The sequence below is a fragment of the Bombina bombina genome, chromosome 2, assembly GCF_027579735.1.
Source record: "Bombina bombina isolate aBomBom1 chromosome 2, aBomBom1.pri, whole genome shotgun sequence".
NCBI classification, from domain to species: domain Eukaryota; kingdom Metazoa; phylum Chordata; class Amphibia; order Anura; family Bombinatoridae; genus Bombina; species Bombina bombina.
In genome coordinates, this window is record NC_069500.1 from 202,351,638 (window position 1) to 202,369,410 (window position 17,773).

The following is a 17,773-nucleotide window of genomic DNA, read 5'->3' on the forward strand; positions in this document are numbered from 1 at the left end:
CGCAATAACTGTGACGATATTTCTACAGTCGATACATTTGTTTTCCTAGGTTAAATTTATTTTTAGGGCTATGTTCGTTGTTACCCCAATTGATACATACAAATAGTTTCGAATTTTAAAAAATAATGTATATAAAAATAACGACACATCAATTTGAAAAAAATACACATTTGACCAATAGGAATAAAGTAAATTCTAATTGTGCAATCAAATTACAGTTACTAAATTTATTTAAATTATTCAGTAATCTATTCATATAACGCCCCATTTCTGTAACGTTCTGGAACAAAAGTTGTTAGTGATAATTGTTCATTACTTTATTCTGACTTCGAACGAAGACACTATTCTTATTAGCGCCATTTTTTGATCTAAATTTGCGATGGCTACTGGACTAGCTGGAAAGACGAAAAGTGGCCGAAGTGTGATGTTTAGTCATCGACAGAACTGTATTCTAGTTGAAGTTGTCATCGAACATTACGATGTTATTATCGGATATCAAGCAAAATCTGTCAACCCTCAAAGAAAAAAGGCTATTTGGGAACAAATTAGTCGTGCTGTGTCAGCAGAGGGTAGTTTTCCGAAAGACGTCAGGGCCTGTCGGAAGCGGGTGAATGATATTCGTAAGAATATTAAAAGAAAAGTATGTAAGGAAAAGCAGTTATCAAAAGGAACTGGTGGAGGCCCCGCATATAGGGCTGAACTGCTTGACTACGAACAGATGCTGTATGCCAGGATGGGGGATGCTGTCGTGGTGGGACTTGATGTACCATCAGATACCATGGATTTTCGAGGTAAATATCTAATTGATTGCTATTAAACGAATAGTATAATATATTCTTAACTTATATTTCAAGATTCAGACAGAGCATACCCTGTTAATAATTTTTTTATATGAATATTTTTTATTTTTTTATTTTAATATGTATTGAACAAAGTTTGCTTGGAAGCTTGGAAGCAGGACCATTTTTGGATGAGTACCTGGATACAGCTTGTTAATTGGCTGGCTACATTTAAAAAGAAACCAATCAGCAAGCGCTAAACAGGTGTCACACCCAAAAATGGCCACGCTTCTAAACTTAGATTTTTTGTTTCGGAAATGAGATATAATCCAAAAAGAAGAAAATATAAAAATTTTATTAGTATTGAATTATAAAAATTTTTGGAAATTCAATGCTCTATCAGAATAATGAAATAATAATTTACACTATACTATTTCTTTAACATGTATTTTGTATATTCAGTTTCTCAATCTTTAATTTTAATTAAATTTTAATTTGTTTATATGTACTATAGAAGAACATGAACAGGCATTAGAAAATGAATTAGAAAATGCCCAGGTGGACCTACCATCCGAGTCTGAGTTGACTAGTGAACAACCCACAACATCTTCATGTGGTATACCATGCAGGGAAGAAACTACCAGTAAGTAAAAGTATATTACAAAAATGATAATATCATTTGTATTAATGAAAAGAATGGACAATGAAATGTAATTAATATGTATTACTACGTTTCTTACTTTTCGCCATGAAAATTCTGTTTATGTGAAGATATTTAATTTAAAAACATATATATTAATCTCAATTTAATTTTGTTACAGGTGTCATGGGATTACTACAAACTATGCAGGATTCGTCAATTACATTATTTGATGGTAATTATTGCCTTTTTTTTTTTTTTTTAAGTAATTTTAATAATTTTTTAAAATAATTATTTTTTACATTCATAGATGAAATAGAAATCACATTACAACCACTTGTAACTGACACAGTTTGTCAGGAGGATGATGATGATGAGACACAAATAGAGGGACAAACATCGACACAACTTGAAACACCACATGTAGAGGAATCAGAATGTGAAGAAGAGATTGAGGATGCAGAACAATGCCCGATAGATGAACCGGAGAGACCAAATGAGTGATATGGCATTGTCTTTCAGAAACAAACAAAATGAATTTTTTAAACAAATGATAGAATTGGAAAAACAAAGAAATAATATACTTCAAGAACAATTAACAGTGCAAAAGGAGTATTATCAGAAAAAGTTAGAGTTCTTGAATAGACGACATCCTGATTTATAATTGTATTCTCCATATATACCTTTAAGTTATGGGTTCTAAAATATTTAACGCACTTATAGCCTTTGTTAATGTTTATTAGAGTTCACTGTTTTGATGTTAATTTTTGTTGTTTAATAAAGTTTTTTATATTAATAAATAAAAAAAATTTATTCAAAGTAAATAACGAAACTTTTTTTTTTTCAAAATATTCATTTTTTATTCAAAAAGAGAAAAAGATATGTATAAATAACACAACACAACTTTGGTTATAAACTATATAAATTCTATTTTTAATAAAAAAAATTATGTATTTCTCTCTCTCTCTCTCTCTCTCTCTCTATATATATATATATATATATATATATATATATATATATAATAAATAACACAACTCAACTTTGGTATCAAACTATGTAATTTCTCTTATATAAAAATAAATATAAATATATATATATATATATATATATATATAATTCTATCAATTTTAATTATTAAATTAAACCATGGTATTTGAATCCAATCTGAAAATTTCCTGAAAAAAAGAGAAAAGATGTAATTAATTATATAGAACAAACAATATTAACATGTTAATACAAATTTATTAAGGAGACTTACATCTAAAAAATCGTTCAATAATTTCAAGACGATTTTGAACTCCAGCTCTTGTGGTATGTCTTGTGACAATTTCCTGAGGAACATAAACATCTTCTGGAACATCCTCCAGACACACCTCATCTATATTTAGTTGGGAAATAGCAATATTGTGCATTATGCATGACACCAGAATTATGTCATTACATTTCTCTGGGGAATATTGTAGATCACCACCAGAACGGTCCAACACCCGAAATCTCATTTTGAGTACCCCGAATGTACGCTCAATAGCACTCCTTGTCGACCTGTGAGATTCGTTGAACTTTATTTCTGATCGTGTATGAGGTATTGGTACAGGTGTCAAGAGCCAAGGCCTACAGGGGTACCCGCTGTCACCTTCAAAAATATAAGAAAATTACAAATTAGCGACATGTAAGAACAGGTTTATGAGGTTAAAATATGACATTTTATAAATAAACATAAAACATTTTAATATTCACCTAATAGCCAACCGTGTGGCATCTCTCCACGTTCAAATGCTGCAAATAAAGCAGACTGCTTTAATATGTGATAATCGTGGCATGACCCTGGAAAACCTGATCTTACTGCCCAAAACCGAAGGTTAGAGTCACATACTGCTTGAACATTGAGAGAGTGGAAGTGTTTCCGATTTCGATATTGCTCCTCCCTTAAAGCTGGTGGTCTAATTGCAATATGTGTGCAATCAATTGCACCTAGAACATTTGGAATGCCGGCAACTTGATAAAAACCAGATTTTACTTGGTGCCATTCATGTACATTCCTTGGCACATATATAAATTTATTTAGATGCTTCAAAATCGCTTTTAAGACAGTCCTCAAATGTCTACAAAAAGAAGGCTGACTCATGCCAACCACTGCACTGGACACAGCCTGAAAAGAGCCCGTGGCTAGGAAATGCAAAACTGCCAATAACTTGAGCATTCCAGGTATTGCCCTTGTTCTTCTAGTCTGTGGCTCTAGATCATTCTGTATTAGAACATATAGATTTTGTATGCTCTCCCTGTTTAGGCGAAATCTTTTTTTTATCTGATAATCAGATAATGCCCGTAGTCCACAACGAGGTAGAAAAAATCGTGGAACTCTTTGCCGTCTACGTATTGGCAAAATCTGTTCATTTCTTCGATTTTCATGGCCCCTTGCTAAAGAAATTGCAGACAAAATCAGGAAATAATCCATCTTCTTGCGCTGAAAATATGGAGTAAATTAGATGTTCTCCTATCTCTTCATGGAGAACATTAGTAGTCGTATTAGGAGGAGAACTTTAGGCTCTCCAATGGCGCAAAATAATGATAAATATCGATTTTGGAGAGAAATAGGTCGTATTCTTGAATATACACCCTGAAAAGGGCGTTTTAAAGCTTTATTTAGCGCAAATGTGCGCCTAGGCGAGGGACATTGAAGGGCGAGAATTTTGCAGTCGTATTTGCACATTTTTAGGAGTATTTCTTAATGATAAATAGGAGATATATTACGACGGCGTGAATTAAGGCGCAAATTAAGGAGAATATGTTTGATAAATCGAGCCCTATGAGGTGCCCCTTGTCTTCTTTATATCTCTGTACAGCCTGAACCACCACACCGTGGGACACAAGAGGAGCTTGCCTTTCTCCATTACATTTGTTATCCCCTACCAAAGACAATTTGGGACATATCAAATATGTGTGTATATATATATATATATATATATATATATAACATAATTTATGTAAGAACTTACCTGATAAATTCATTTCTTTCATATTAGCAAGAGTCCATGAGCTAGTGACGTATGGGATATACATTCCTACCAGGAGGGGCAAAGTTTCCCAAACCTCAAAATGCCTATAAATACACCCCTCACCACACCCACAATTCAGTTTAACGAATAGCCAAGAAGTGGGGTGATAAAAAAGTGCGAAAGCATATAAAATAAGGAATTGGAATAATTGTGCTTTATACAAATAACCACCACAAAAAAAGGGCGGGCCTCATGGACTCTTGCTAATATGAAAGAAATGAATTTATCAGGTAAGTTCTTACATAAATTATGTTTTCTTTCATGTAATTAGCAAGAGTCCATGAGCTAGTGACGTATGGGATAATGACTACCCAAGATGTGGATCTTTCCACACAAGAGTCACTAGAGAGGGAGGGATAAAATAAAGACAGCCAATTCCTGCTGAAAATAATCCACACCCAAAATAAAGTTTAACGAAAAACATAAGCAGAAGATTCAAACTGAAACCGCTGCCTGAAGTACTTTTCTACCAAAAACTGCTTCAGAAGAAGAAAATACATCAAAATGGTAGAATTTAGTAAAAGTATGCAAAGAGGACCAAGTTGCTGCTTTGCAGATCTGGTCCACCGAAGCTTCATTCCTAAACGCCCAGGAAGTAGAAACTGACATAGTAGAATGAGCTGTAATTCTCTGAGGCGGAGTTTTACCCGACTCAACATAGGCAAGATGAATTAAAGATTTCAACCAAGATGCCAAAGAAATGGCAGAAGCTTTCTGGCCTTTTCTAGAACCGGAAAAGATAACAAATAGACTAGAAGTCTTACGAAAAGATTTCGTAGCTTCAACATAATATTTCAAAGCTCTAACAACATCCAAAGAATGCAACGATTTCTCCTTAGAATTCTTAGGATTAGGACATAATGAAGGAACCACAATTTCTCTACTAATGTTGTTGGAATTCAAAACTTTAGGTAAAAATTCAAAAGAAGTTCGCAACACCGCCTTATCCTGATGAAAAATCAGAAAAGGAGACTCACAAGAAAGAGCAGATAATTCAGAAACTCTTCTGGCAGAAGAGATGGCCAAAAGGAACAAAACTTTCCAAGAAAGTAATTTAATGTCCAATGAATGCATAGGTTCAAACGGAGGAGCTTGAAGAGCTCCCAGAACCAAATTCAAACTCCAAGGAGGAGAAATTGACTTAATGACAGGTTTTATACGAACCAAAGCTTGTACAAAACAATGAATATCAGGAAGAATAGCAATCTTTCTGTGAAAAAGAACAGAAAGAGCAGAGATTTGTCCTTTCAAAGAACTTGCGGACAAACCCTTATCTAAACCATCCTGAAGGAACTGTAAAATTCTCGGTATTCTAAAAGAATGCCAGGAAAAAAGATGAGAAAGACACCAAGAAATATAAGTCTTCCAGACTCTATAATATATCTCTCGAGATACAGATTTACGAGCCTGTAACATAGTATTAATCACAGAGTCAGAGAAACCTCTTTGACCAAGAATCAAGCGTTCAATCTCCATACCTTTAAATTTAAGGATTTCAGATCCTGATGGAAAAAAGGACCTTGTGACAGAAGGTCTGGTCTTAACGGAAGAGTCCACGGATGGCAAGAGGCCATCCGGACAAGATCCGCATACCAAAACCTGTGAGGCCATGCCGGAGCTACCAGCAGAACAAACGAGCATTCCTTCAGAATCTTGGAGATTACTCTTGGAAGAAGAACTAGAGGCGGAAAGATATAGGCAGGATGATACTTCCAAGGAAGTGATAATGCATCCACTGCCTCCGCCTGAGGATCCCGGGATCTGGACAGATACCTGGGAAGTTTCTTGTTTAGATGGGACGCCATCAGATCTATTTCTGGAAGTTCCCACATTTGAACAATCTGAAGAAATACCTCTGGGTGAAGAGACCATTCGCCCGGATGCAACGTTTGGCGACTGAGATAATCCGCTTCCCAATTGTCTACACCTGGGATATGAACCGCAGAGATTAGACAGGAGCTGGATTCCGCCCAAACCAAAATTCGAGATACTTCTTTCATAGCCAGAGGACTGTGAGTCCCTCCTTGATGATTGATGTATGCCACAGTTGTGACATTGTCTGTCTGAAAACAAATGAACGATTCTCTCTTCAGAAGAGGCCAAAACTGAAGAGCTCTGAAAATTGCACGGAGTTCCAAAATATTGATCGGTAATCTCACCTCCTGAGATTCCCAAACTCCTTGTGCCGTCAGAGATCCCCACACAGCTCCCCAACCTGTGAGACTTGCATCTGTTGAAATTACAGTCCAGGTCGGAAGCACAAAAGAAGCCCCCTGAATTAAACGATGGTGATCTGTCCACCATGTTAGAGAGTGTCGAACAATCGGTTTTAAAGATATTAATTGAGATATCTTCGTGTAATCCTTGCACCATTGCTTCAGCATACAGAGCTGAAGAGGTCGCATGTGAAAACGAGCAAAGGGGATCGCGTCCGATGCAGCAGTCATAAGACCTAGAATTTCCATGCATAAGGCTACCGAAGGGAATGATTGTGACTGAAGGTTTCGACAAGCTGTAATCAACTTTAGACGTCTCTTGTCTGTTAAAGACAGAGTCATGGACACTGAATCCATCTGGAAACCCAGAAAGGTTACCCTTGTCTGAGGAATCAAAGAACTTTTTGGTAAATTGATCCTCCAACCATGATCTTGAAGAAACAACACAAGTCGATTCGTATGAGATTCTGCTAAATGTAAAGACTGAGCAAGTACCAAGATATCGTCCAAATAAGGAAATACCACAATACCCTGTTCTCTGATTACAGACAGCAGGGCACCGAGAACCTTTGTAAAAATTCTTGGAGCTGTAGCTAGGCCAAACGGCAGAGCCACAAACTGGTAATGCTTGTCCAGAAACGAGAATCTCAGGAACTGATAATGATCTGGATGAATCGGAATATGCAGATATGCATCCTGTAAATCTATTGTGGACATATAATTCCCTTGCTGAACAAAAGGTAAGATAGTCCTTACAGTTACCATCTTGAACGTTGGTATCCTTACATAACGATTCAATATTTTTAGATCCAGAACTGGTCTGAAAGAATTCTCCTTCTTTGGTACAATGAAGAGATTTGAATAAAACCCCATCCCCTGTTCCGGAACTGGAACTGGCATAATTACTCCAGTCAACTCTAGATCTGAAACACATTTCAGAAATGCTTGAGCTTTTACTGGATTTACTGGGACACGGGAAAGAAAAAATCTCTTTGCAGGAGGTCTCAACTTGAAACCAATTCTGTACCCTTCTGAAACAATGCTCTGAATCCAAAGATTGTGAACAGAATTGATCCAAATTTCCTTGAAAAAACGTAACCTGCCCCCTACCAGCTGAGCTGGAATGAGGGCCGCACCTTCATGTGGACTTAGAAGCAGGCTTTGCCTTTCTAGCTGGCTTGGATTTATTCCAGACTGGAGATGGTCTCCAAACTGAAACTGCTCCTGAGGATGAAGGATCAGGCTTTTGTTCTTTGTTGAAACGAAAGGAACGAAAACGATTATTAGCCCTGTTTTTACCTTTAGATTTTTTATCCTGTGGTAAAAAAGTTCCTTTCCCACCAGTAACAGTTGAAATAATGGAATCCAACTGAGAACCAAATAATTTGTTACCCTGGAAAGAAATGGAAAGTAAAGTTGATTTAGAAGCCATATCAGCATTCCAAGTTTTAAGCCATAAAGCTCTTCTAGCTAAAATAGCTAGAGACATAAACCTGACATCAACTCTGATAATATCAAAAATGGCATCACAGATAAAATTATTAGCATGCTGAAAAAGAATAATAATATCATGAGAATCACGATGTGTTACTTGTTGCGCTAAAGTTTCCAACCAAAAAGTTGAAGCTGCAGCAACATCAGCCAAAGATATAGCAGGTCTAAGAAGATTACCTGAACACAGATAAGCTTTTCTTAGAAAGGACTCAATTTTCCTATCTAGAGGATCCTTAAACGAAGTACCATCTGACGTAGGAATAGTAGTACGTTTAGCAAGGGTAGAAATAGCCCCATCAACTTTAGGGATCTTGTCCCAAAATTCTAATCTGTCAGACGGCACAGGATATAATTGCTTAAAACGTTTAGAAGGAGTAAATGAATTACCCAAATTATTCCATTCTTTGGAAATTACTGCAGAAATAGCATTAGGAACAGGAAAAACTTCTGGAATAACCACAGGAGCTTTAAATACCTTATCTAAACGTTTAGAATTAGTATCAAGAGGACCAGAATCCTCTATTTCTAAAGCAATTAGTACTTCTTTAAGTAAAGAACGAATAAATTCCATTTTAAATAAATATGAAGATTTATCAGCATCAACCTCTGAGACAGAATCCTCTGAACCAGAGGAATCATCAGAATCAGAATGATGATGTTCAGTTAAAAATTCATCTGTAGGGAGAGAAGTTTTAAAAGATTTTTTACGTTTACTAGAAGGAGAAATAACAGACATAGCCTTCTTTATGGATTCAGAAACAAAATCTCTTATATTATCAGGAACATTCTGCACCTTAGATGTTGAAGGAACTGCAACAGGCAATGGTACTTTACTAAAGGAAATATTATCTGCTTTAACAAGTTTGTCATGACAATCAATACAAACAACAGCTGGAGGAATAGCTACCAAAAGTTTACAGCAGATACACTTAGCTTTGGTAGATTCAGCACTTGACAGCGATTTTCCTGTAGTATCTTCTGACTCAGATGCAACGTGAGACATCTTGCAATATGTAAGAGAAAAAACAACATATATAAAGCAAAATTGATCAAATTCCTTAAATGACAGTTTCAGGAATGGGAAAAAATGCCAAAGAACAAGCTTCTAGCAACCAGAAGCAATAAAAAAATGAGACTTAAATAATGTGGAGACAAAAGTGACGCCCATATTTTTTCGCGCCAAATAAGACGCCCACATTATTTGGCGCCTAAATGCTTTTTGGCGCCAAAAATGACGCCACATCCGGAACGCCGACATTTTTGGCGCAAAATAACGTCAAAAAATGACGCAACTTCCGGCGACACGGATGACGCCGGAAACGGAAATAGAATTTTTGCGCCAAAAAAGTCCGCGCCAAGAATGACGCAATAAAATGAAGCATTTTCAGCCCCCGCGAGCCTAACAGCCCACAGGGAAAAAGTCAAATTTTAAGGTAAGAAAAATGTTAAATTAAAATGCATTATCCCAAATATGAAACTGACTGTCTGAAAATAAGGAAAGTTGAACATTCTGAGTCAAGGCAAATAAATGTTTGAATACATATATTTAGAACTTTATAAACAAAGTGCCCAACCATAGCTAGGAGTGTCACAGAAAATAAGACTTACTTACCCCAGGACACTCATCTACATATAGCAGATAGCCAAACCAGTACTGAAACGAGAATCAGCAGAGGTAATGGTATATATAAGAGTATATCGTCGATCTGAAAAGGGAGGTAAGAGATGAATCTCTACGACCGATAACAGAGAACCTATGAAATAGACCCCTTAGAAGGAGATCACTGCATTCAAATAGGCAATACTCTCCTCACATCCCTCTGACATTCACTGCACGCTGAGAGGAAAACCGGGCTCCAACTTGCTGCGGAGCGCATATCAACGTAGAATCTAGCACAAACTTACTTCACCACCTCCATCGGAGGCAAAGTTTGTAAAACTGAATTGTGGGTGTGGTGAGGGGTGTATTTATAGGCATTTTGAGGTTTGGGAAACTTTGCCCCTCCTGGTAGGAATGTATATCCCATACGTCACTAGCTCATGGACTCTTGCTAATTACATGAAAGAAATATATATATATATGTGTACATTTTTATTTTATATTGTATATATTTGAATTCTCATTTTGCATACTGTATATTCTCATATTGTATATCTCAATTTAAATTCTCATATTGCATACTGTATATTCTCATATTGTATATCTCAATTTAAATTCTCATATTGTAAATACTCATAGGAGTGTCCATTATTAGAGCTATTGTCTGTCACACACGCTCCCTTTCAAATATCTTCAGAGATATTTTTTATACATTAAGACAAGAAGTCACTTTCAGTATTAGGAAACTAGATTAAAGCAAAAAGTACCTTGATAAACACAAAATGAGCATATAGATAGATTGTTCAGAAGCAGGAATTAATAGTTCTAAAAGGAACCCTGGTAAAAGCCACTGCAGTGTACTTGAGTCGTATACATTGGTTTTTGCATTCAGATTATATATAAAGCAACAGATTTTAGAAACTTTTCCTATTCTATGATAAATATGGACAAAACAAATATCAGCAGTTGTCTTGAATTACAGCATGCAACTTGGCTGTGGCACATAAAATCTAAGTTAAAGTGAATGTAAATTGTAATGCTAAAGTGCCCGGTTTTTAAAAATTCAATTAAAAATAAGGGCACTTTAATGCATCAAAATTTACATTTCACTCCTGTTGGGGAGAAAAAAAACTTACCTTTTAAACTTGACAGCAGCTCCAGCTTCCTCCGGTCGTCACAAGTCAATTCTGACGTCAGAAATGATGGATAGGTCATCCTTCAATCACGGCTTCCCCCGGGGGAATCAGTGTCTGATTCAACGCTGTGATTGGAGGAAGCCGGATTCCTCATTTTAGACCCAGGAAGAGGCTTTGCGACAGGTGGAGGAAGCTGGATCAGCTGTCAAGATTATAAGGTAAGTTTTTTTCACAACAGGTGTGAAATGTAAATTTTTGATGAATTAAAAGTGCCCCTGTTTTTAATCGAATTTTTGAAAACCGGGCACTTTAGCATCAAAATTTACATTCACTTTAATTACATCAAGATAAATACAATTTTTATCTATTACATTAATTGCAAGAAAACACAAACTATCAGTAAAACCAAACAAAGCCAAAACATATATAAAAATGTAACCATTTTTTTATTTTTTAAGAAAGTATCTCCAAGTCTTTACTTTATGGTTACTGCCTAACAACAGTATATGGGACCACATATTTACAATTCTTGCATTAATACAAATATTACCTGTTACTAACGTATCCCCATATAATGCCTTAAATTCATCAAATTTGCTTCCATCCACAACCCTAGCAATAACCTAAAATAAAAACAGAATATTTCAACTTAAAAATGCACAAGTTCTATTTCACTAATATTGAACATAATTAAATGTTTACTTGGATAGTAAATTATCATACTATAAATGCTATCTGAATTTTTGAATAACAATAGTTTATTACAATGAACTGATAAGCAGCCAATACCAGAACAAGCAAGGGGTTGCCATTAAAAACATAATTTATGCTTATCTGATAAATTCATATCTTTCATGATGATGAGAGTCCACGATCCATTACTCCTGGGAATTACTCTTCCTTACAACTAGGAGGAGGCAAAGATTCCCAAATCCCAGGAACTCTATAAAACCCATCCCACCTCACCTCACTGGCTACTCAGGCTAATGTATAACCAAGCTAAAGAGGTAGGAAAAGAATCAACAGCAAAGAAATAGGAACAGGGAAAAAAGATGTGAGTAAGAAAAAAGCAACACCAGAACATTTTTTTATCAGGTAAGGATACATTATGTTTTCTTTTATACAGGTGGTGTGATTCCACGATTCATTACTCCTTACCCAAGCAGTGGAGTCCAAGAGTAATGAAATATAAAAAAGGTGGGATTTAAGAAACATCTTTTTTTTCCTGAAAAACTAAATCTACAACCCCAATAAAACCCAAAAAGGGCAAAAACCATGCAAAAAAAAATCATCCTGAGACAACTACCTGAAGCCAACCTCAGAAGAAGCAAAAAAACACCAAAATGGTAGAAACTATGAAAAAATAGCTGCCTTTCAAAGTTGGACAACTAAAGCCTCATTCCTAAAAGGCCAAAAATGGCAAACAATCTAATACAATGAGCAGTTATCTGTTACGGTGGAGGCTAACCTGCCTCCAAGAAAGCCCTATGGAACAGAAATCTCAACCAAGAAGACAAAGATATGGCAGAAGCTTTTTTCTGATAAAGACAGAAAAAACAACAATAGGAAAGAAAACAATTCTAGTCCTAAGAAACTTTCTCATCCTAAATGAGATAAGGAAGATCACATAAAAGACCTAATGCATAGGCTTAAAAACAGAAACCTGCAAAATCCTTGAAACCAAAGTAACACTCCAAGAAGGAGTAATTTGGTTTAACAATAGACATAGCCAGAAGAAAGCTATTAATATCTTCGAAAGGGAAAGAGCTAAAATATGACCCTTCAAAAAGAACTAGCAGATAAACCCTTATCCAAGCCATCTTGCGAAAACTGCAAAAAAAATCCTAGGAATTCTGAAAAGAGGAAAAGGATAAAAATCAAGCTGCTTAAATCAAGAAATAAAGGTCCTCTAAACCTTATAACTCAATAACAGAATCAAAGAACCCTCTGCTTAAGAACTATTCATTCAATCTCCATGCCATTAGGCTTAGAGATTTGAGACCAAAAATCGGAAATGCAAAAGGAAGAGACCCAAAAAGGGCAACTGGACATCTGAACTAGATTTGCATACCAAAACTGATTAGGCAACCATCCTGGAAGAAGAACCTGAGGTGGAAAAAAACATAAGTTAGTTGAAATGACCAAGGAACTTCCTAAACAACCACAAACACTGCTTGAGGATCCTTGGACTTCACACAATACCTGGAAAGTCAGAGAATGAAACAAAAGACCATCATTTCTTTCTCTGGAAGACCCCAAAGATCCACTATCTGATAGAAAATATCCAGATGAAGAGACCACTTTACTGGATGCCAAACCTAACAACTGAAAAATGAAAAGCAGAAATTAAAAAACAATTGACTTCTGTCCAGGAAATAATTCACAATACTTGCCACATGGCCAGGGAACTGAGAGTTCCCCCTTGAAAATAAAAGAAAACCTCCCCAGAGAAAACCAAAAAAACACTTGCACTCTGAGACCCCAGAAGGTACCCCATCCTGAAAGACTTGCATTTTTAAAGAATGCAGATCCAGTAGGATGAACAAAAGGAAAGGAGCCCCCTCTGATACAGCCACCAAGACATAGAAATCTAGATCAATCCTTAAAATAGTACAGTAAGATCCCTGCATCACATGCCAAAGCATACAAAGCTGAATGGGCTTCATGAGAAAGTAAGAAAAAGGAATAGCATCCAAAATTGCCAACATGCAACCTAACAACTCCATGCAAAGAGCAACTGATGGGGAAAAAGTGAGAAACAACAATCTTAGTCTAAGGAACCTGCAAACTCTTTGAGGCAAAAAAGATTTTTCCAACCATGATGCTGAAGAAAACAACAGTTTTATGGTGAGAGAATCTGATAAATAGAAAGACTAAATTTAAACCAAGATATTCTGGTAGCTGAACCCTGACCAAACGGTAGAAAAACAAATAAAAAATGCTAGATGATGTTCATAGAGAATAGGAATGTGAAGATAAACATTCCATAAAACTATTATTGACATAAATAAAAGTCACTCTTTAGTAACAAAAAGTGTGAAAGATTAGTTCAGAACACTTAGATCCAGAATTGGGGGCCGATTTATGAAAGTGCCGACAGACATGATCCGCCGCCCATCGATAAATGCCAACAGCACATTTATTATTGCACAAGCAGTTCTGGTGAACTGCTTGTGCAATGTGCCCCCCCCCCTTGCAGATTCGCGGCCGCTAGCAGGGGGTGTCAATCAACACCATCGTGTGCAATCGGGCGGATTGCTATCCGCTGTTTCAGAGGCGGCGGAAACAGCTGCATCAAGCTCCAATCGGCCCCTTGATCTGAAAATTCCTTCCTGAAAAGGAATTAAAAAAAAGGTTAGAATAAAAACCCATTCCCTATACCAACAAAGGAACAGGAATAGTCACTATCATAAATTCTACATCCAAAACTGACTTAAAAAGGCCTGAGCCTTCACAGGAATTCACAAAATATAGGTCTGAAAAGAAACGTTCCAGGAAGGCCTCATTCTAAAACCTATTAATTTACCATGGGCGACTATATTAAAAATCCAGGAATCCTGAACAGACTGAAACCAAACTTCAAGAAAGAAGCTTAACCTGCCCCCAACCAGAGTCTCTGGAACAAGAGCCGCACCTTCAGGCAAACTGAGATAAGGGAGAAGATCAGTTGGACTGCTTATACATCTGTCAAGGTATATGTGGGGTAAATAAATATATATATTTTAATCATATATTTTAAGGCTATGCAATACAATTATATTCTTTCAGATTCATTTCTGTCAGACAAACTAACTTCAACAATATTTGATTCTCCCCCACTTCTTCAATTACACAGGAAACTAATAAAAATTACTTTAAAAGAGAAATTCCTAGCTAAAGTGAGAACAATAGAACATTTGTTTTAATTAAAATGTAGCCACAGTTTCAGAAACCATCTGTATGATTGCCTGGGAACCAATGTTAAATGACAGCATTCTGATACCTAGAACAGGATACATGCCCATATATGGGCTTCCTCCAATGGAGATGCCGATCCGTCTGAAGAGATGTGAAAGATGCAAACATTCTTCAAAAGGAACTGATAATTAGCACAGATTTGTTTGAGTGGCTCATGCTGTGTGATTACTAACCCTGGAATATACAAGATGTGGTGAATAAGAGACATTGTGTCTAGGGGAGGACAGCATACAGTGAAGGCACATGGCTTACATTATGATTTCAAAACTACTGTATATATTTTAATGGATATGATATATATATATATATATATATATATATATATATATATATATATATATATATATATATATATATATATATATGTATATTTTGAAAGCATGAATATCTTAACCTCTGTGTTTTTAAGAATATAAATAAATATTTGTGGACCTGGAAAGAAATAATTAATGACACTTGTTTTTATTTCAGATCTACATAGACAGGATTCATGTATTCAGGAGGAAATACACAGAAATATAACATGCTATATCTGAATGAATGCAGTATATCAGGAGTTTTAAATACTACCAATCTGGAAATATAAAAATAGGCTGTTATTTCTATAGAAATGCCAGGATACTGATACAATTATAATGCAGTTTAAGCTAATAATTAGCAGTATTAAATTGCCTTAATATAATAAAATGTTAATAATATAAAACATGACGTTTCATATCAAAACGATCAGGAAATTGATCTGATGCTGCTTCACCTATAATTAATATTGGGAGAGATTAATACAAGAAATTATGGCAGTTATTACATAGTTAAAAGAAATATTTCACTGTCTAAAAATGTTGGTTAAATGAATTTGTATGTATTGTCATGCTGAATTGTTTTGTCTGGATACCTGCTGCCACCTAAGGGCCAATACTGGTAGGACAGTTAAGAGAATTTAACTGTCCAAAAGATACGTTGCCATGGTAAACATGTTTCAACTCTAAGGGCGGACCAGGGACCAGCACGAGGGCCAATCCGAAACAAGGTTTCCGTTTTGGGGCGTTTCCAATTCACCAGTGAGGAGAACCCATATAAAGTTATTGCAAACATAAAGAGAGGAGATTTTTCTGCTGAGCTAAACTTGAAAACTGGTTCCTGCTAGGCTTGAAAAAGACCATTTTACTTTGGCAAAGCTGATCTACCACTTTCTCATTGACTGCAAATTATACTTTTTGGAATTCTGAGGTGAAACAATTCCTATTAAGGAATATTGGATATCAACTGCTCTTTACCCTGGTAACGTATTCAAGGTTATTGGCAAGACTATTAGTTAAATTCTAAGTCACTGCAGTTTAAAGTACAGTTAAAAGATTTAAAGAAGCAGTGTGTTTTTCAAGTTAATATTTTATAAGCCTAGGTATTGTTTAAATTTGTATCTGGTAGACTAAGTGATTTATCTATGAAAGTTCTGGTGTTTTAAGTCAATATTGTATTAGGATAAATTGCAGTTAAATAGCAGAATATATATATTATCCTATTGTTTAAGAGCACAGTTTAGAATTGTATTGCTTGGATGTTAAAGGCTATTTATAAATAAGGTTGGTTCTAAAGATAAGCGTGTATAAACTTTGCATAGCATATTTAAATAGTTTTCAAGCGCATATAAATTTATTTCATATTCCTTTTATTGCAAATATATTTAAAAAATGTTCCTGGATATTAACTAAATAAAAGAGTTCAGGTATTTATATTATTTTTATTGTTTCTAGTAGATGCATGTTGATTAAGGGTTTCTATTTTTAAGGAAAATTATTGTTTGTATTGTGTCATAACCCTGCCATAAGCTGATATATTATTTGGATAGCACTACTAAGATTTTCATAAATATACTGACACATCTTACCCTGAAAAGAAAGAGATAAGAGATAAAAGTCTGGATTCAGAAACCATATCAGCAGACCAAGACCAAGGGGCAGTCTAGTTAAAATTAAACTCATGATTCAGATAGGAAATGCAATTTTAAACAACTTTTCAATTTACTTTTATCATCAAATTTGCTTTGTTCTCTTGGTATTCTTTGTTGAAAGCTGAACCTCGGTAGGATCATGTGCTAATTTGTAAGCCCTTGAAGGCTGCCTCTTATCTCAGTGCATTTTGACAGTTTTTCACTGCTAGATGGCATTAGTTCATGTGTGCCATATAGATAACAATGTGCTCAATCCTGTGGATTCTAACTCATAATAACAATAATAACAATCTCAGAGACCACATCAGGGATAGGAAATATAGCAGGGGATTCAACCATAGGAATACAAACAATATTTAAACAGTAAACTGGCATATCCCCATCTCCTTAAAAAACAAATATGCTCAATTTAAACGAATTATTATTATTATATATATACTCAGATTCACGATCAAGGTGGACCCCTGATCAACTGAGCCAAACCTCTTCCTCTGAGGACATAACAGCTTCATGACAAGAAACATTAATCCCAGAAGGAAAATTCTTACCTGACCTTTTACAATTACTTGAAGGATTTTCATGTAAAAAACAAACAGAAGGAGCAGTAATACCCTTAGAAGAAAGAGCAGCGTTAGATAGGTCAGAATGCATTAGAATATTAATACATTTATTGTATAAAATTAGCCTGAGATTAAAACCCTCAGTTTATAAACAATATAAACACTTAAGAAAAGTGTTCAAATGAGACGGCTTCTAAGGCAGATTTACGGACAAAGTCAGAAGGCCATTAAAAAAAAGCTTTAAAGAAAAGGAAACACTTACCCCTTTTACAAATTTTAAAAGCAGAGATGCGGTAGTACACAATTTACGTATTATCTAAATAACATACATAAGAAAGAAGACGTGTGTCAAACTGGCATCATATTAAGTAAAAAACGCATCAAAAC

The 17,773-nt window shown here is 35.5% G+C and overlaps 1 protein-coding gene and 1 long non-coding RNA gene across 2 annotated transcripts in view; one reads left to right on the forward strand and one right to left on the reverse strand.

Annotated features, from left to right (window-relative positions):
- The window catches only part of MCCC2 (methylcrotonyl-CoA carboxylase subunit 2), a 248,697-nt gene that overhangs the window by 118,794 nt on the left and 112,130 nt on the right, over positions 1-17,773 (reverse strand). Inside the window, exon 11 of the mRNA XM_053701441.1 lies at positions 11,472-11,544. Coding sequence (XP_053557416.1) covers positions 11,472-11,544 — 73 coding nt within the window. The remainder of the gene's footprint in view (positions 1-11,471; positions 11,545-17,773) is intronic.
- LOC128648644 (uncharacterized) lies at positions 1,237-1,884 on the forward strand. The gene is made up of 3 exons (XR_008400611.1): positions 1,237-1,422; positions 1,601-1,654; positions 1,730-1,884. It is a non-coding gene; the product is annotated as an uncharacterized LOC128648644 (long non-coding RNA).